This window comes from Gymnodraco acuticeps, unplaced genomic scaffold, assembly GCF_902827175.1.
Source record: "Gymnodraco acuticeps unplaced genomic scaffold, fGymAcu1.1, whole genome shotgun sequence".
NCBI classification, from domain to species: domain Eukaryota; kingdom Metazoa; phylum Chordata; class Actinopteri; order Perciformes; family Bathydraconidae; genus Gymnodraco; species Gymnodraco acuticeps.
The window spans coordinates 524,218-544,174 of NW_022991628.1; the positions used below are offsets into that span (position 1 = coordinate 524,218).

The following is a 19,957-nucleotide window of genomic DNA, read 5'->3' on the forward strand; positions in this document are numbered from 1 at the left end:
TTACATGAAGGTGATTCATTTTTGTATTGCAAGTTTTCTGAAATGTTTTTGTTTAAATGTGAGTGAGGCATTATCTCATGAGACTTTGGTCCACTAAGGAGATATCTAAAGATCAAAATAGACAAAGTTAGAAAAATAAAGTGTTTGCTTCTCATTTTCAGAATTATCCAGTGCATAAAAATACTCTTTTTGACCGTTGTGTTACTCCAGTGTCCCCAGAAAACATGGATATTAGTGTCACTTACTAAAATTTGTTTTCAAAGGGTCAGAAACGCACAATATTTCCTGCCGTCTCAAACATTGTCTGACCTGTCCCCTCCAGTGAAAAGAAGACACACAAATGAATGTGGACCACGCATTTCTAAAAAATATCAAATTTAATTTGGTTATAAAAGTTGTATTTTTCACATGCACACCCACACATAATGAATCACCATAAATACTGTCCAATGATTTCTCTTTGACTTTTTTTTTTTCTTATTTGAACCTTTGATTCACAAAGCAAGCACATACGGTGGACCGATACATCTGATTCAAAGGACACTATGGAGAATGCAGTCTGTTACAGGGAGAGGAACTCTCAGTGCACTAACAAAAAGGCTGTCGTAAAATCAAGTAGAAACATTAAGAAATTATCTACAAATGGATTCAAAGTACAAAAGAGCTACAGCGTTCAGAGACACTACACCCATTCACGAGATAATTATGTTGGTATTGGGACACCGTGTTGCAGGAATGTGTGACTTTGTGAAAAATAAACTATACACAACAAGCTTTGGAACAAAAATCATGTAAACCTAAATCCAGCCAAACTTCCCTTACATTCCATTTTGGCAAAACCCTCACTTGTCATTGCATTTAATAATTTTAATAAATAATGAGGACAAAGAACCCTCGAGAGCAACTTGACATGAGGAAGATAAATCTGATAGATTATAAAAAACTAAGCAGAGATAGACGTTTTTAATTTATTAAAGCTATAAAACATACTATCCCTCCAGTTAGAGCACTTTTTGCCACCCTCACAACACACATAACGTTGGGATTGTGTTAGTAATCCAAGTTATTCCAACATATTATTTCTATAATCTTGTATAATTTACACACACAATAACCCTCAAAAGCAAGCACAACTGAGGGAATTGGGTTGTGTTCAAGGTCACCAGATAAATGTTTGAATTATTTGCTGTGACTTATGCAATCAGTGTCCATCATGTTAGCATTGTAGTTTAAATGATATCAAAGTTCGTTATTGTTTTTCGGTGCATTTTAGAGCTCCGAATCAACATTTTATTTGATCTCCAAACTACAGGCGTTGCAATTTTCTGAAAACCAGCAAACAGCTGTTATAACTAAGGTTGTTAGAAATTCAGGCAACAGAATGTTGAAGTCAAAAAACCATGCTGAATCTAAGATAAACTGTAAACTTAAACTGAATATTGATAGGAAAAATGACTTTGAATCAAGTAAAACATAACTCAATAATAAAAGCTGTCATTCAGTTTCAGTCATCAACCTTAATTCGAACGTCAGTATTGTTCTCACTTCATGCAGCGTCATCTATCTTGCAATAAAGATAAATGTTGGGGCTTTTTAAACTGACAATATATGAGAAACAGAATTAGTAGAGAGTCAGTGTGACAGTCTGCAGAATATTCAGTAGTTTTGTCTGACCTGATGACATTTCTGAATGCAAATCTTGTGGCATTATGCAAATAGGTTGGCTTGTTTCTAAATAAATAAACCTCAGTCTCCAGAGTTTGAGTACATGTGCTTATTTCATAAATAGGTACATTATCCAAGATCATAGGAATAAAATGTGTTTTTTACCCAAATCCCTATAAAGTATACTATATATAGTCCTTCTGTGAGTAAGAGTCATGTAGAGAATAAATGTGGCCGGATACAAAATGTTAAATCATTTCAGATTTCTCTTCACAGACCTCCAGCAGGACCTGTTTGTATTCTACGAGGCTTTAACTTGGCCGGCTATATCAACATGAGACATCAAAACTGAACAGTGCACAGGCAATGGAGGTAGCAGCACATCACTAAATCACAGGATCCATAAATGCATGGCCTCTCCTTCAGAAAAGAAATGAAAAGTGAACAAGAAACATGAGCGGTGCAAAACATGAACGCATCACATACTCAGGCACACCAAACATCTTTAACCAATCAAAACCAACCTTTGTGCAATAGGAAGACAGACACAAAATGTAGTCTTTAGAACTAGGCGTTTCATGACAGTGTGACAGCGAGGACAACAAACACTTCTGCTCTTGTTTAACTCTCGGGAAAAAGACAAGTCATGAAACAAAGAAACCCTGGTGTGAATCAAACGAGGAATGTCACGCTCATATTGTTTTCATAAAGGCCACTGAGACAGCTGTAATGCCCTGTTGCCAATCTGATATACTTTTTAGAAAAACTCCCCTCTGTTGAAATCACAGGTAAGTAGAAATGTCTCATTTCTTCCCACATGATGCTACCGCCTCTCTATGATATTGCACTGAATAAAGCCTTTGTGTTAGCAGCCAGCATTACTTCACAGAATGCCTCGATAACAGTGTAGATTTTCTTAGAGGAGTATGGTCTCTGTTTCCTTGAAGTGGCAACATCAATACTCCACATAAATGTTGTTTGCTTTGAAAAGAAAGGAACTGAGATGCTTTGTTTTCACAGCTACCCTGCTTGAAAGGAATTGTGTTTACAATAAAGAAAAAAACATGTCATGAAAATCCTAGTTTTTTTTTTTTTTTTTTTTTAAGTCATCCGTTGATTTAAAATACATCACAGTAATATGTTTTTGTGTCTGCAGGCGACCTCTCTTGATTTTGGCACTGCACTGTACATAATTTACGTGATTTATATCCGTACATGAATAATTGTATCACTTGTTATATTAAAATAGGCTCTCACAGTCCATCCTCTGTCATGTGCTGTTGGATCAGAGTTGATTGTATGGATGCAATAAACAGAGCCCGATATGTACGCTCTCTCTTCTTATTTCACAGGGGAGAGTCTCTTCAGGAGCTTCTTCCCCTTGGAAAGTAGTCCTTTCTTCTTCTTGTTCGCCATATCTTCGTCCCGGGGGTCCCGGGGTTCCAGAGGGAGGCGGGGGCCCCTCGCAGGGCTGATGGGTCTCATGGTCCCTGGGAGGAGGGGCCGAGCGATGGGGGACGGCGCTCGGACAGGCGCGGCGCCGTTGTCGACCGTGTCGGTGGTTTCTGTGGCAACCTGAGGAGAGAGGTGATGGGTGGAGGCATGGGGCGGCGTTTACAAGAGAAGCAACTCGTTCACACTGCAGATCTCTCCATCTATCTATCTAACTATATATCTATCCATACGTCTATCTATTTATCAGTCTATGTTTTTCATCAAACTATTTTGAGTAGACTAGCCAATGAGCGTAGCGGTTTTGCCACATTTATTGGTTGTCAGAATTTATCAAATGTCATTTATTTTAAATTTGATAGGTTATTTCTCATAATGGCAGATGTGTCACGTGACTGTCCACCACTAACACTTTATATTACTAAAAGTAGAAGTCACAAGAAGAAGAGGATTATACAGCCTTCTACTTGTGGTAAGAATGTGTACAGGCAATATAGTTATGTAGAATTAGATTTTCTTTTTTTAGCTTAAGCTAAGTTTCTAGTTAAAATTGTAGGTATTTATGTTTATATTATCTACCTCAGTGTCTATAGTTTTAGTGATTTTATGTTTTATTTGGCTGGTGTCACTTCTGTGATTTACCCTTTGGGATGAGAGTTGTCAATCTATCAATCATAGTTTCACAATAAATCAATTGTTGATATTCAATTCAAACGCACACACAAACATAAGTAGAAGTAGAGGAAACACTGAGGAAGAGGAAGAGGCATCAAACGTTGAGCACAACATCAGCACAGAGCCGGGGGGGGGGGGGGGGCACCGTCAGAAGGCCAAGAGGGAACATACAGTACAATCAGAACAACACCCAGGGACACAACTGTAGATACCAGGCTATTCCTCTAATGCAGCAGCTGCACACTTAGCCCCTGTTAGCATCAGTGCTAACAAGATTGTATTTTGATATCTTAGAAGTTCAGATTTAGTCTAGATGTCTCAAAATGTGGTCCAAATTGTCGGTGATAAAAAACACTTTTGCTGACAAAGTGATGCTTTTCTGTATTGTGAGGCTATGAGGAAACGTGTACATGTAAAACCATTTTTACAACATTTCATGTACACTCAAACCAGTATGAATTACACATTTTACTGATTTGACATGCCACTGGAAAAAAAGATGCAATGCAGAAACACTTGACGAGTGCTTCCATAATGTAAAGTAGCATTTCTAAAGCCTTAGTGCAATACACCAGCTGTGTGCATTAGAGCCTGAGTTTGGTATCTCAAGTTGCCGACTTACTGTACAAGGCAGACAGAGCCATTTATGGTGTGAAATGAACAATCTTCTTCTGTTTGTTTGTTTAGTTTTGCCAAGCGGGTGAGGAAAAACAAAAAAGAAATCAGATGTGGCAGCATAGTCACCGTCGCTAGAACCCACACCACTATGAAAACTGAAAACTGAAAACAACACCACCACCACCACCGACACACAGGAACACAGAGCGCAAAAAAGATTGCTTTTAATATCCAATTTCTTCTTTTATTGTTCCATTGTAACAATACAGTATGGATGTATCAGTGCTGCGATTAGTTTTGTCTCTCGAGATCAGAGCAAACATGGCATATCCACTGTCAACACGGCTGAAAAATAGATTTGATGTGTGTGCAATATACATAAAGAAACAAAGCCTCTTTTAAGGAAATACAGCAATCGAGCCAAGAAAGGTATTATAAAATGTATCAAGTTTGAAAAAGGCATGCTTTTCTGTCTTTTGTCATCTTTAAAGTATTCCCTCAAATCGTTTATTTCAGTGTCATTGGGTAGCCATTGTTATGTGTTTAATAAAGCACTTATTATTGTACACAATAACCACAATTTGATTTTGTGTTTCAGTGCAAAGAGGTACCAAATTATTTTGTTGTAAGGAATGAGTCGAGCCTTTTTTCAAGTCCTCCTTAACCGGTGCTACATGCATAAATCACCCAGCGCAGAGCTCCCACAGTCTATCCTCCCTCTGTCCATGTCAGGCTTTGCTTCTTCCTTTCTCTGAGACTCAGAAAGGTGTAAGCACTGGGTTTTTGTCCCCTTTGTCCAAAGGGTGAGGAGGAGGAGGAGGGAGAGGAGGGGGTTAGTTTGTATAGTCACCACTGTCACCACATGGACGAACACACACAATGAACAGCACACAGACGGCAAGTGGAGGAAGCGAGAGACGGAAATCAAGAGAGAGGACGGAGGATGGATGAACACAGGGCCTAGCGCTGAGAGCGGCGATGATGGTGTACCCGTTTGCCCTCCGAGACGCTGGCCGCAGGGTTGGGGGGGGGGGCGGTTGGCAGGCTCTTCCTGGGGCTGGTGGGACGGGGTGTCGGTCAGATACACCTCCACGTCATCAGGCACTTCTTCCAGGAAGTTCGAGGGAACCAGACCGCGGTGGCCGTTGATCTCACCCTGGGGACGGAAATGAGGAGACAGGCATTTCATATTAAAGTCATTAAAGGTTTGCTGGACACTATTAACCCTGCCTGTAATCAATCAATGTTTGAACATTTGGAGTTACCACATTACTTTTAAAACTGATAAAAGGCTGGTATGTTGAAGATTTCACACTCTGAGAATGAAAGTAACATAAAACTAAGAGGATTTAAAACCAGAACATCCAGGATCCAGAACAACACATATCCTGAGGTAACATTATAATCCTGCAGCCACTCGTCAGGTTAAATAATTGTGCAATGGTGCGGATGATTTAAAAAGGTATTTGAAGCATCTATTTGGTAATTTTGTGTTTCTGTTCATTTCCCTACAGGTGCTAGTGTTTATCTGTAGTGTTCCTATTTGCTTGATTTAATTTCACCCATCGGTTTTATGCTTTCATGAATTCTTACGAGCATGGATATTACTTGATACCCTTTGTCTTAAAAAGATTTATATTCCACGTTTCTCTCTCTTTGTTTAAGTAAGCTCACCAAGACAAATTCCAATCAATCATTGATATATCAATATAGCAAAGTATTAGAGAATTAAACTTCCTTCATGTCTGTATACATATAAAGCTACAGTATATGAAGCAGCCAGTTAGCTTAGCTTCACATAGTGACTGGAAACAGGGGAAACAGCTGGGGCAGCCCTTAATAAGGATGATGACAATTCGGTTTTTTTAGACATTAAAATAAAATAACTATAAAGTGTTGATATGACAAGAAAACATGACCAAGTCGCACTCACATAATAAAATCCGTCCTCATCAATATCTCCAAACACAGCCATGATGTCACCAGCACAGAAGGTCAGCTCGGCCTATCAGGAGACAGAGAAACAGAAAGTAAGGCGAGTCAAGTCAAATCATTCTTAATCTTTTTTGTTATTTTGTACAGCACTTCTTTGGATCTGTAAGTGTGTGTATGTATGTGTATGTGCATGTGTGTGTGCGTGTGCATGTGTGTGCGCGTGTGCGTCAGAGTTCCCGTTAGCCGGTAATTACCGGACTACGACCGGTAAAATATGCTGAAGACCGGCAAATCTAAATCTCTCCGGTCAAAGTGTCCGTTCAAAATAATTTCCGTTTAGCGCAATACCACATCAGTTGCACAACTTGCGCCATTTATGTGACAGACAAAAGAGTATGTGACAGACAAGAATAGTCAATTATAATGTCGTGTGGTCTAACGCTTACTGTGGAGAAAGAGATGTCCTGTGTGGGTTGATTGTGCGTTGATCTGTTGGTAATGCCTTGGGGTTCCGGTGGGCATGTAAACAAATGCATAATGCTGCGCTATACTTTGCGGCCTCACCCGGTTGCATAGCGACGCTTATTGTTTAGGTGTCTTTTAATAAGCAGGTAGTCCTATCATTAGCTAGAACTAGCTAGATCTAATCGATATGGACATAAACGCGAGTGAAGTCTAATCTGACGGGAGAGAGAGATCAGCTGCTGACGAGTCGACACGCAGCTCTGCATGATCACCTGCAGCGATGAGCGGAACAAAACACACACCAGGTTAGAATATCACACGTAACTATTTTAATTACCTCTCAAACTACCGTAACTAGTTATATATATGTTTAGTTTTACTGTCGAGTCACTCATTACTGATCCGCGAGCTGCATGATACTGACGGGCTGTCAGGAGAGGGAGAGCACTCCGTTTATTATTCCCGTGTTATTGTAAATTACTGTTCACTTTTGAATAATGTAGTTAATCTACTATAATTAGTTTGTTTAATATCGAATCATATCAATTTGTTTTAAAGCACAATAAATAACAAAGAAGACCTTTGACCGGCACTTTTCTCATTTTGTCCGGAATATTTCAACTTTAACGGACATGTTGACCGGCGAAGAAATATTCTAACGGGAACTCTGATGTGCGTGTGCATGTGTGTGTGGGTGCGTGTGTATCTGTGTAGCAGAGAGCGATACCTCCGTATCAACATTAGGGGAGCTCTCTCTGGGGTCGTAGTCGTACAGAGCCACCATCCTCCGGGGGGCCTGATCTCGACGGAGGCCTCTTCTGTGTTGCTCTGGAAGCAAAAACAAACAGCATGATAGTTCATATCATGTTGTCATACACAGTTTAACCCCTCAGTTCCATAACAGGAGCAGATGTGTACGTGTTGAGGGAGTACCCCCGCGTAGTACCTAATCTGTCCACGGGGGTGCTGAGGGGCAGGAAGCCCTGTTTGATGAGCTGGTCCATGGTCTCCTCGTCCTCAGCTCTGATCTCTGACACCATGTTGCAGGGGATCAGCCCCATCCGGCCCCTCACCTCCGCCCTGTAGAACCCATCTGTGTCTTTATCACCGTACACCTGTCAGACAAGAGAGAGGTTAAGAGATCCCTAAACACACATAGTACTTATTTTATGGTAGTGGATGACAGCCCTGAGTTTATAAAAAGATATAATTAGGTGATTTAAAATGCAACTGTTTGAGCCTAACTCTGTCAAATGCCTGATTTTGAAAATCCCTCCTGTCATGAAAGGACATAAACATTATTTTGGGGTATACATTTGCTGACAAAGATAAGTCCCAACCGGTCTAATTTAGGTGAGCATTACCCGATATAAAATTTTTTGAGGGCGTGTTGAATACAAAATCAACACAGGCAATGATGGATGTCATTACAGTATAGTAATATACTTTAGTTTTCAGATAGGGGTACAGTACCTTATACAAAAGACGTTTAGGGTTCTATGCACTTTGCTGCACCACTGACCTACATTCGCCAGTTGCTAACAAATGTGTTTCTGTTTGTTGTATTGTTAAAGAAAAAAGTTGAAGAATGAAAGAAGATGCAAATGTGTGCATAAGGTTTGATTGTCCATACCCTTGCAACTTAAAAAGCAAACAATTGTGAGGGATGGAGTCAGATTCAGAGACCCGTATAAAACTGTTTGTATAGAATATCATTTTTTAAGTTACTACACACTAGAATAGCCATTATTACCCAAGATTTAAATATTGAAGGGTTTGTTGCAAGCCAAACTGCAGCAAACAAGTTCTTCATAGTTTGGATTCACTTTTAAGAGAAAATAAATGCAGAGGAGACAGATGCAGTTAATCAAAGTGTCTGTAATCTCCCACCCTAATGATCTGCCCCTCTTTGAAGGGCAGCTCCTCGTCGGCTGCGTCTGGGTTGGGGGACATGGACAGAGGGTCGTAGTCAAAGAGGGCCACGAAGATCCGGAAGGACTCCTCCGGCTCCGACTCATCGTAGTACGTGGGGGAGCGGCGATCCCTGTATCCATCTTTCACACAAAGACAAACAAATTCCATCATCCTGCTTCACAGAAAGAGCAAACTATGAATGAGATCAAGACACCAAACATGACTTTTCTAGCAAACATAGTTTTAATCTTTGTGTTCAAATTGTGGCGTTTGGTTACAAATGGAGCAGATGTAAGGGCTCAGCTAAAAAACTAAAATCAGTTGGTGACAAAACCTATTTCTGAATGTAAGCATATACCACCTCTTTGATGATGAAGTCTGTATGTTTACATATTAAAGTCTCAGCCATGTGAAAGAAAATCAATGAGCTTTTTTTTGTTTAATACATCTTATTGATTTGTATTGTTAACAGATTGTATTTCCCTGTCTAGCCATAACTGTGCTTGTCAGCATGCAGGAAGAACCCTGTGGTCAGTCAACCATTTAAAATCATTTACCATAGCACACATGCAACCAGTCAAACACTCACAATAAATGTATCTTTACATTTCTGACTTAATGTTGGCATATGCATTGAGAGACAAATGAGGAGCAAGACAAACCATGGTGCAATGCACAGAATGTGATTCATGGACATGACACAACACCAGAATCACACACTAATCTGACATGCACGCTAAAAGAAGCCTAATAAGAAAATGCACCTAAAGATAAAACTCTATTTTCACTTCATTTGAAGACAAAACACTAAGTGAAATTCTGAGATTGAAAGCAGAATCTTCCCACACATTGCTAACCCTTTGCAGCCGCAAGAGTTCGACAGCAGAGGAAGCCTGTCATCTAAATTTGCCATGGCAATATGGAAAATGCAACAGCTTGTTCAGTGTTATACTGTGGAGGCAAGGCTTTATTATGGTCCTTGGAAACACAAGCATGACATGAAATGCATCGCTCCCAGTCAGGGATATGCCAACCTACAAAAGGTGTGGTTATTGTATTCATGGGGTACTAAGAAATGTAAGGGACGACTGCATTTCCAACAACTGATATTTCAAACTTAAACTTGTCTAAAGGAAACAAGAAAGCAGTGAATGTGTGGTCAAGTGTATTCATCCATGCATTAAAAGCTTTGTATAGCAGTATAGTCAAAGGGGAGGGGTTTAGCAGGCATCTGTGCAGTGCAGTGAGTGAGGCATTCTCTGAGCAGCAGTCAATTAATCATTTATCAGCTTAAACTGTGGAGACATTCACCCCAGACCCCAGGTTTGGCTTTCCAACGGGTCCACCATTTCAGTGCAGTGCAGTCATGCTGTTCAACTGTAAGCATAATAATAACTATTATTATTTGAGACAGAGAAACAGGCACTTGCAAGTGTCCACAGCTACTTCTCGCTGTATTGCCAGTTGCTTAGTGGCATTTTTGTCGCCATGCTTTTGGTGGTAAAGAACAGGACTGCAAGCACATACCCTGGGGAGACCTGGTGCCGCCCGTTTGCCTGCGGGACGACCGCGTCTTGTGCCGAGCTACTCTGCCATAAACATCCTCGGTGACGGGGTTTCCCTCACTGTTATTCTCAGAGGTTACCTCTACAGGAAACACCAATTAAGAGGGTGATGGGGTTACAGTGCAACGCTTCATAGATTTGTGTTGCCACATGCTATTGCTTGGACATTAGGTTAAACAAATACACACAAAAAGCTTATAAATTAAGAAAAACTATTTATGAAAAACTGTGTCTGCTTAGTAGATGACAGCATCAGTGTCAGCTTGTTGCATCTAAACTATTTCTGCAAGATCAAAAACTAATGTTGAGGGAGAGGAGCATGAGCATGGTTTATAAACACAGAGGTGATCTGGAGACACAGAGAAGCTCATGATGGTTTTAGCAGGACAACAAACACTTCTATTCTATGGCACAGAAAACATTACAATTATAAAATGTAAATGAAAGCTCCCCTCTGCTCTGTGTAGCTCCCACCCTTACTGACCAATGGAGGGGACCATCAGAGGCCGCCTCTGAGGCTGCGGCCCCCCGTGAGGAACTCTTCTCCCCTCTCGGTCATGGCGGCCTCCAGGAGTGTTGTTCTGAAATGCACATAAACACAGACAACATTCGCAAACATTAAACATTCTTGAGCTGCCCGCACACACACACACTCGGACATACTCAGTGTGTGAGAAAAAACGCACGTCGGACATACTTCTACACAAACTGTATGTAAACAAAATCATGCAGCACTCACAGGCAGGCACACTGAAACACAGACGCAAAGACACACACACACAAGCCCACGGGAAATACCATCATCACAAAATTAAGAAATTACTGATAACATACTACTGAATAAAAAAATAAAAAGTGGTATAAAAAGATGTGGGTTGGCACTGTTTTCCGTATGTTACTGTGTAGCCTCCCTCCACAGCGCTACACTGCTCAAACCGGAGTCTCTGTCCAGGGGGCTGAACACATTCACGCCCACAGTATCTTCTTTTATTTCCATGGAGCTGAAACGTTCAAGCTCGTATTCTTTCTATCTTTTTTTTTCTTCTCTATGGTGCTGAAAAATGTAAGCTGCTCTCATTTGTAATGTGTGGCAGCCGGATGCAACACTGCAGCAGCTCAACGTTACCTCCCATCATTCTAGACCATAGGCTGCTTACTACCAAGTATAATCTCATTCCATAAAAAGGGAATACAGCTTAAATGAAGAATTTAGGAATATAGCACATTTGGCTGACTAATATCCCAAACATCGGTTCAGACGGGATCGTCACAGAAGATGGTGCTGCAGTACTGTTTCTCTTCACGGATATGTTTATCATGCTTTCTAAAAGCATTTAAACCACAGGCTGTATGCAAGATGATCATTAGAGCTCCTCAAAAGTGAAGCCAAAACATCTCGTGTGGGACATGGGTCAAAACAAAAAGTACAAATAAAAGAGAAAAAAATAAAAAAGTTTCACTAGTTGTAATTGGTTCTTACCACGCTGATGTATGTTCGAGTGTTCGTGAGTGGGTGATGCTTTAAAAGAGTGAGGCGTCACGATTGACAGCTGTGATTGACAGCTGCTCTGAGTGAAGCAGTCACTGAGCCGAAGGCTCTGGGAGAAGGCGATGTAACTTTAGCTTTCCATAACCACTGCAGGTCTGCGTAAAAGAACATTCATATTTATGAGGATTAACTGGTTAGTTGTGTCTTTCTAGCCAATCAGCTGCTGTGTTGCTAAAGTAGCAGGTAGGTTGCTCGTGCTTCAGGACCTCGATACCACGACTCAAACCTCCCACTGCAAAGAGTCTGGGTACCGATGACGTTAAGAGCTAAATATGGAAGCTCCCATATCTGGGATATTTTGGCATCACTTCTGTACAGGGGGATGAAGGGGAGACGCGTCACCCAGCGATTTACACAGTTTAGGATTAAAACCCAGTCTGTCTCTCTCCATGGTGCTGAAACTCTGTTTTTTTAGCTCTCTTCCTATAAATTTGAATTAAACTCAGCACACACACTAACAACACATTTTAAATGCATGTCAAGGCAGCAGTCTCAATTGAAGCATCTGTGCCTGTGCAGTTCACTAGATTAAATTTGGGTGCTTATGACTCTTGGGTTTAGAATAAGTGCAAAGAACTGCACCTTGGGTGTGTTGTGCGAGTTGCGTCGACGTCCCTCTTCCAGCTGCATCTCAGAGTACAGCTCCTCCTCATCCTCTTCCATGATGTCAGACAGGTCAGAGCCCCGGCTGCTCTCGCTGTGATACTCTTCATTGTGACTATAGTGAGGCTTTTGGCAGTCGCACACACAAACACAAACACACAGACGCAATTGTTTAAGTCCACATACATACAAACATACATACATGCACACACCAAACACACATGGAAGAACAAACACACACACACACAGGAACAAACAGAGACACAGGCAGAGGAGTGTAAGCATGCAACCACCCAGACATGCATGCACACACACGTCCAAACACACACATGGAAGAGGTTGTCCATTGAAACACACACTGGGACAAAAGGAGGTAGAAGAGTCATCACTTATCATGTCCTTCTTACCGGCCTCCCAAGCTCCGAGCCTCTGAGGAACTCATCGACTGAGGGTCCTCTTCGGCGGCCGCGTGCAAACCCTTCTTCATCCTCCTCTTCCTCGTCAGAGTGATGCTGGTGAAACGTACGACCCTGCTCTCCGTATCTGACCTGCCTCCTGTCGCCCTGGAAACAAGCATGCGACGTGAGGTAAGTAAGATACCAGTGGTATTTCATTGTTGGATGTTGTTGCATTTCAAATGTATCTTCACATTTTCACTAGTTTGCAAAAATATAACAGTGAGCCAAAACAAATCACCGCCCATGGCCTGAGAAAGATGTTTCCATTTAATAGCAAACAGAACAATACCATCTGTTTCCTGAAACATTTTAGGCAAGAAACAGAATCATGGAACCATCTTTAATCACTGCTGCTTCAATTGAGACGTTTATACAGAGGTTATGAGCAGTGGAAACATACAAATGATATTAGACACACTAGAAGGATGGTGAGGAACATTACTTTTGGCAGGTTATCTTTCTCATGCACTACTCTCAGGATATAGTGTCAGTGTAAGCAAATATGACAAACGTATACTTTTAATGCAAACACATATTGTCTTATATAAAACGTACAGTGATGATAACAAATTGAATTCAATAGTAATTGTCGTGTTGTGAGTTTTAGTTTTTTTGACTGTGTCATATCCTCTGTGTGATGGATGTATTGTTTTCATCAAACCTTGCCACTCTCTGCTGCCACCCTCTGCGCTGCTTCTCGGGCGATGGCTTTGGCCACGGTGTCCGGGATGAGCGTGCCTCTAGGCTGAGGGAGAATCCGCTGGGGGGAGGGGGAGCGTAGATTAGCAGAGGGAGGGGCCTCCAGAGTGTGGCCTTGCATGGGCCCAGGAGGCTGGGAGGAGGGCGAGCGAGAGGGGTCCCAGCTAGGCTGGCCCGGTGGGAAGGCCCCCCCTTGGTGGGCCGCGTGCTCTTTGGCATCCAGGTCTCTGGCACATACTGGTCTCTGAGGTATAGGGTGGTGATGAGGGTGGGGTAGCAGAGGCAGTTGGTGCTGGGGCCTAGGACCTTGGTGGGGGAGGCGGGGCTGAAGGTGCAGGGGCTGAGGATGTGGGGGGCGAAGCTGGGGCTGATGGGGTCCGCCTGGGTGGGGCTGCTGGGGTCCGCCTGGGTGGGGCTGCCTGGGATGGGGTTGAGGGTGAGGTTGGAGTTGTTGTCCTTGCGCCTGGGGTGGACCAGGAAGTTGGGGTGGTGCGTGAGGATGGTGAGGGGATGGGAGGTGGGGTTGAGGGTGGGGTTGGGGGTGAGGATGGGGTTGAGAGTGGGGTTGAGAGTGGGGTTGAGAGTGGGGTTGAGAGTGGGGTTGAGGGTGGGGTTGAGGGTGGGGTTGAGGGTGGGGTTGAGGGTGGGGCGGGGGGCCTGCGTGGGGGTGCATTGGAGGGGGAAGGGGGATCGCAGGTGCAGGCACAAGGAGATTGTTTGGAATGACGGCGATTTGGGAGTCCTGGGATTCCCCCTGCACGGACAGCGTCCTGACGATCACTTCCCTCGCCTCCAGGCACTGAATCCTCGTCAGCTCCACAGTCACGTAGTCTGCCATGGGGAACAGCACCTCAGCTATCTGCATTCAAATAGAGGAAATCAAATGTCAAGATGAACAGAAGCTCCATATTTTCTTTCAACAAAACTTGTTTTTCAACCCTTACATTCCAAAGAACAACAACGGTTAGTTTACTCTGTGTTTTAGCAAACCCCCTCATCATTTATCATTTGTTCTATGTAAAGCACATAATAAGGTTGAAAGTGTGCCTTTAAAATGTAACCAGACTGTGATGATTAACTTTGGCAGTCACCAGAGGGAGTGGGAGAGCTTTCCAAGGCATTGGCAGGGCCCAGATTGAAAGTCATGCACTGATCATGACTCACAGGTAGGGGGCACTGCTGTGTGCATTGAGGGCTCTGATGACATAATGCTAAACTCAACAACGGAGGGTAATACCACCTCATCTACAATGTATGTTCTCATGTTTCAACATTATCTAATATGGCTAAACACCTTACAGAGTGTATTACATACTATATCTGTGTACCTCATATAGGCTTTTGAAATATGGATCCCATATGCCTGGGAAGTCTGAACAATCCCTCCCCAAATGCCTGCTACTGTACACAGTATTGCCCTTTTCACAATCACTCACAAAGTAGGCAATACAAACCCTTTCACACTCACCCTCTGTCCTTTAGTGCAGACTGCGTAACCCACCACATTGGCCCCATTAGATGTGCCAGTGGGGGAGAGGATGGGGGGCTTCCAGCGTACCTGTAGGACCCCTGGAGCCTGCCCACAAAGCACCTGCACATCAAGGGGAGGCTGGGGGGGGCCTGGGAGGTGAGAGGACAGTTACGATTGATATCATAGTTTACAGTTTTAACAGCACATATATAAACAAGGTGAAGCATTCATCAAATGCACAAGTTGGGACACACAATCATGCCACAAACATGGGAGAGGGCCGGGGGGGTGAGGTGGGGTGAGGATTCACAAAACAACAAACAGGGTTCATTTATAATTTGTCCTGCATTCTTAAATCTGTGAAAGAAGTTACATAACGCATTATCTTTACTTGTGATAATGTGACATTGCTAGTGAGGGATATTAAACAGTTGTTTTGTGCTGTGATCATTACATTTCATTGAAAGTATTTGATCATTTGGTATGATAGCAATACACTAACATTGTCTAACCGAAGATACAGCTTTATTAAACTGAGGAGTGGAGGGAAATCTTCATATTGTGCAACATCAAATATGAACACCTCTTGTATAGTACCGGAAACTACTCTTCATGCGGTAAAAAAGATGAAGGTAAAATGAAACAATGTGTGCTTGTGGTTCTCCTGAGAGAAGAGCTGTCTTCTCCGCATGCAGGACACGATCCAGGGAGACTTACTACAGCTCATTCTTTGTCTTCCACTCTCCTGGATCACTGGAGAAAACATGCACAACTGCATTCAAGCAGAGGCAAATGCACACTCATACAAAATGGTCATTTCAGTGAGCAGCGGAGGGGAACTGCTTTATATAGCACTGGTTACTACAGGCTAGGCTATAGGCTGAGGAAATGACTCATCAGAATAATAGCTGATCATATCGTGGGATGCCTGGCTACTCTCTAATTACTGATATGCTCAGTGCAGTAAGCAAACTTAGGCAAAATTGCATTTGAATTTGGTTTCAAAACAGAACGTGTTTTGAAATGTTGAATAAATGCATTATTGGCAACACGGTTTGTAAATAAAAAAATCTTTCTGTATAGATGCGATTTTGCCAAGATCCCTTAATCGATTCCTCATATTGATCAATATGTCAAAAGCATTCACAGCATAATGACCATAGCTGTCTTCCAAAAGTATCCTAGCACTAATGTCCACTCCCATTAGTTTGCAATGGGAGAACATCTGTTAGTGCTCAGATATTTGGGAAAACCAGCCCAGAACTGATGTTTGATTCTGACCTGTTCTGCAATATGGTGTTGGACCTAGACAAAATACAATACACATCAGCAGCAGAGTAAGGCATTGCTGTACTGTGCTCTTCCACAGCACAGAGACATTACCATTTCAGGCTGGTGTTACAGTAAACTGAAATAAACAGTAACAGCAGCCTGTCATCTCCATCTGTCTCAAAGATCATTTAAAACATGTAAAAAACAAACATAAAACACGACTGACAATCATCTGCTATGGATTTAGGCATATATTATTGATAGTGTGTCTCTATGTGTAGAAAAGAGCTGACCTGCCGCCTGAGTGCAGAACTCCACGCCGGCTTCTTTCCTCTCTCTCTGCTCCAGCGGCAGTTGCCATGGCACCTGGTGCGGCTGTGCCACCACCGACACTTTGTAAACTGTCAGGGGCTTCAGATTGATGAAGCGTAGTCTGTACCTTCCCGGCTTTACCACCGCATGCTCCGCCCCGTCCAAGAACACGGTGTGGCCATAGTTACTGTTGCTCGGCAACCAGGAGAGCTCGGCGGTGTCGCGCTGGATGTCGTCCACCCGGAGGCCGCAGGGAGCCACCACCACGTTGGCCCCCACCAGCAGGGTGCAGCGCAGCTCGTCTGAGAGCCCGCGCTCCGTGGCGCTCTGCACGGACACGCGGTGCACGCAGTCGTCCAGGTCCAGCTTCTCCAGCAGACTCTTGGTGCGGCCGCCGTACGCCACGCTGGCCCGGAGCTCCCCGTCCACCAACACGTTGTAGCCGGAGATGTTCCCCCAGCCTAAAGGCACGAGTGAAGGCTCCCAGCCCACAATGACGCTCCGTGCCAGCTGCTTGATCAGGTTGATCTTTCGGGGATAAGGCACAACGTCTTCCGCCAGGTCCTCAGGGTCCAGGGGCCCCCCTGTCCCATTGCTATAGGGAACCAAGGCGTTACATGAGCCCAGAGGGCCATCTTGGGAGAAACCTCCATCATAAGCCACTAAGGCCAGGGACATATGGTCCCGTGAGCCACGCTCCTCCCCTCCATCGCCGGCCTGAATCGCTAGTTTCTCCTTGTCCTGGACAAATTCCACAAAGTTGGAAGGAACGAGTCCTCGCTGGCCATCTAGCAGCTCCCCTGTGACGCAGAAAGATAAAGAGAGGAAGGTGTAGGAGATACATGACTCAACATTATTCCCTGTTATTCTGGTCCATATGAATGAACAAAAGGTCTAATGCCAACTGCTTGAAAATGCTAGGAAAGCTTAACGGTCCCTCTGTGATGCCTCGTGCAAAGTTCATTAACTCTGCAGTAAAGCACCTAATTTAAAAAGTATATTTTAATTCTGTTACTTTATTCTTCTACTTCTCCACATTTCAGAAATAATATTGTACTAAATATCACTAAAAGCTTTTTAGAATAAGATTCTACAAGCAAAGCATACTATCAAATTATAAAATACGATAAAACATTATGTAGTTCAAATGTGTTCCATCAAGACCATCTGTACTGTATACTGAATAGATTTAAGATAAAGTAAAAAATAGGAATTCACTCGTAGTTTATAACAAGACAAAAGGCAAAACAAAGCTGGAACTTGGATACACTTCATCATCAGTGAGAGCTGTTTGCCTTGCGGGCCGGGAATGAGTCAGTGAGTGAGAGGTGGGAGATATGTAAACATACAGTAGGTATTCTCTATGTACTTTTCTCTAAGATGTAACATTTACCACAGCTTCTCTGATCTTTTGCACCCTCTCCAGTAAACATCAAACTGAGAAAACATTTCAAAGATCTTGAACTTTAGTTTGCCGCTTTTGAACATTTCGAGGAACACCCCTGAGCATGTGGATTCTGCGGTCAATGCAGAAAAAAACCATCTTAGATTTGTAGTATTTCCCCAGGGGAAGAAGTTAAAAAAAGCTCCCCATCATCTTGTCTTCAATCCTTTTTTCCACAGTGGCCTGTGAGACCTTAAGCCCATCTGTGTGTGTATTTGTGTGCAAGTGAGGGAGTGTGTTGTTTGTGTGCACTGATGATTAAGCCGAGCCCCGCTGGATTAGTCATCAAGCTAAAAGGGACCAAGGTCTCATCTTGACGACAGCTTGGTCCGAAGCCTGAGTCTCCCTCCTGCGTGGCTCCTCCACGATGCCATGCAATCTCTCTGCCCACAGCGGATGAATCACTGCAGCTGACTGTGTCTGTAGCGGGACACGCTGTCTGCACGATGCTAGTCAGGGGGATTAGGACTGCCTCCGATGGAGAGGCCTTCATCATTCTGAAGAGATTAGCCCAAGAATCTGAAACTCTTCTTTTCTTTAAATCCATTTTCTTTTCTAATTTATTTATCAATTCCACAAGCTGCAAAACTCACTTGTTCTAAGAGAAGTTAAAACCTCATCACCCATAGCAACAATGAAGCGTGCAGTATAAGTGTTGCACATTGAGAAAGGATGTTCAGAGGGCATTTAGACGATAAATGCAAATCTGTAAACAGAACAAATTGACTGTGGAATAACTAACAAAGGTCTTGGCATTCATTTTCATTGTTGGATAATGAATGTGTTGATTCACACGCTTGTTGTGACTGTCAGGCATTCTCTTCAGCAGCAGCAGCAGCAGACAGAGGACACCTCTTGCTCTTCTGTAATCTTTCAACTTTAAGATGCCATCATTTGCCGTTTCTGTCTAGGCTTCACTTTCCAGTTAGAACTGATCAATATTTTCCATGTCATCTTGGAGAATTGTTTTTCTTCTCACCTTGATAGAAACCATCGTCATCCATGTTTCCGTACACGTACAGATACTTCCCAGCCACAAGGGGGAGTTCTGCTTCAGGATGCTCGTTTGGTCCATCGTAAGGATTATAGCTAAAAGGAGAATTTCAGAGTTTTATCATCAGCTTTTTTTAAATCATTTCCAAATAAAGAAGCAGTTTGTCAGTTAACGATTATATTATTATACTATGTTAAGATTATATGCAATACAATCATTCCTGAAAGCTGAGGTCATTCACCTGTATCGGGCAGTGCAAAGGCGGACCTGGCCTGTGTAACGAGGCTTGGACCTGGGTGAGGGGCTGGCCTCATCCTCCATCTACAGATCCAGAACCAAAGATGAATATTATTCACACATATAAACACTATGCATAGGTAATACTCAACCTAAGAGCAAGCAATGACAGCCATTACGTTGGAATAGATGACTTTGTAACTGGGTTAATGTTGAGAACATGGAAAACTATCATGATGAGTGACTCAAGCATTAATGAGATGATGCAGTCCCACCTCGGAGGGGGTCCGCTGTCGGGGGCTGCTGGGGCGGTCCGTTGTCACGGTGTTGTGTTTGACAGACAGCAGGTCCTGTCTGTCTCTGTCTCCAGTCTGTGGTTGGCGGGGTAAGAACCGGGAGATCAGGAGCGGCGGGTCTGAGGCGCTCTCATTGCCTGGGAGACATTGATTTCCATAGCAAATAAAGAGCAACTGTCATTCCTTCTGCACCCATTTGCTGCTCATTGTACAGCTATTGATCTCCTGTTGAAGCGAGTGCACAGCAAACACTCTTCATGGCAGAGGCTTTCCCACCCCCATCAACACCTCACATCTGCAACGCGTTTGTCCTTAAATACCACTGAGGTCCAC

At 43.1% G+C, this 19,957-nt stretch overlaps 1 protein-coding gene across 1 annotated transcript in view; it reads right to left on the reverse strand.

Moving 5' to 3' along the window:
* Positions 1–477: 477 nt before the first annotated feature.
* The window catches only part of si:ch73-287m6.1 (RIMS-binding protein 2), a 60,986-nt gene continuing 41,506 nt past the window's right edge, over positions 478–19,957 (reverse strand). The window contains 18 exon segments of the mRNA XM_034198131.1: positions 478–3,240; positions 5,401–5,442; positions 5,444–5,566; positions 6,344–6,415; positions 7,538–7,638; positions 7,757–7,925; positions 8,701–8,864; positions 10,252–10,371; positions 10,774–10,870; positions 12,421–12,567; positions 12,849–13,004; positions 13,561–14,457; positions 15,067–15,218; positions 15,787–15,822; positions 16,635–17,453; positions 19,077–19,186; positions 19,333–19,412; positions 19,604–19,761. Of these exon segments, the coding sequence (XP_034054022.1) occupies positions 3,007–3,240; positions 5,401–5,442; positions 5,444–5,566; positions 6,344–6,415; positions 7,538–7,638; positions 7,757–7,925; positions 8,701–8,864; positions 10,252–10,371; positions 10,774–10,870; positions 12,421–12,567; positions 12,849–13,004; positions 13,561–14,457; positions 15,067–15,218; positions 15,787–15,822; positions 16,635–17,453; positions 19,077–19,186; positions 19,333–19,412; positions 19,604–19,761 (3,677 nt within the window). The 3' untranslated portion in view covers positions 478–3,006.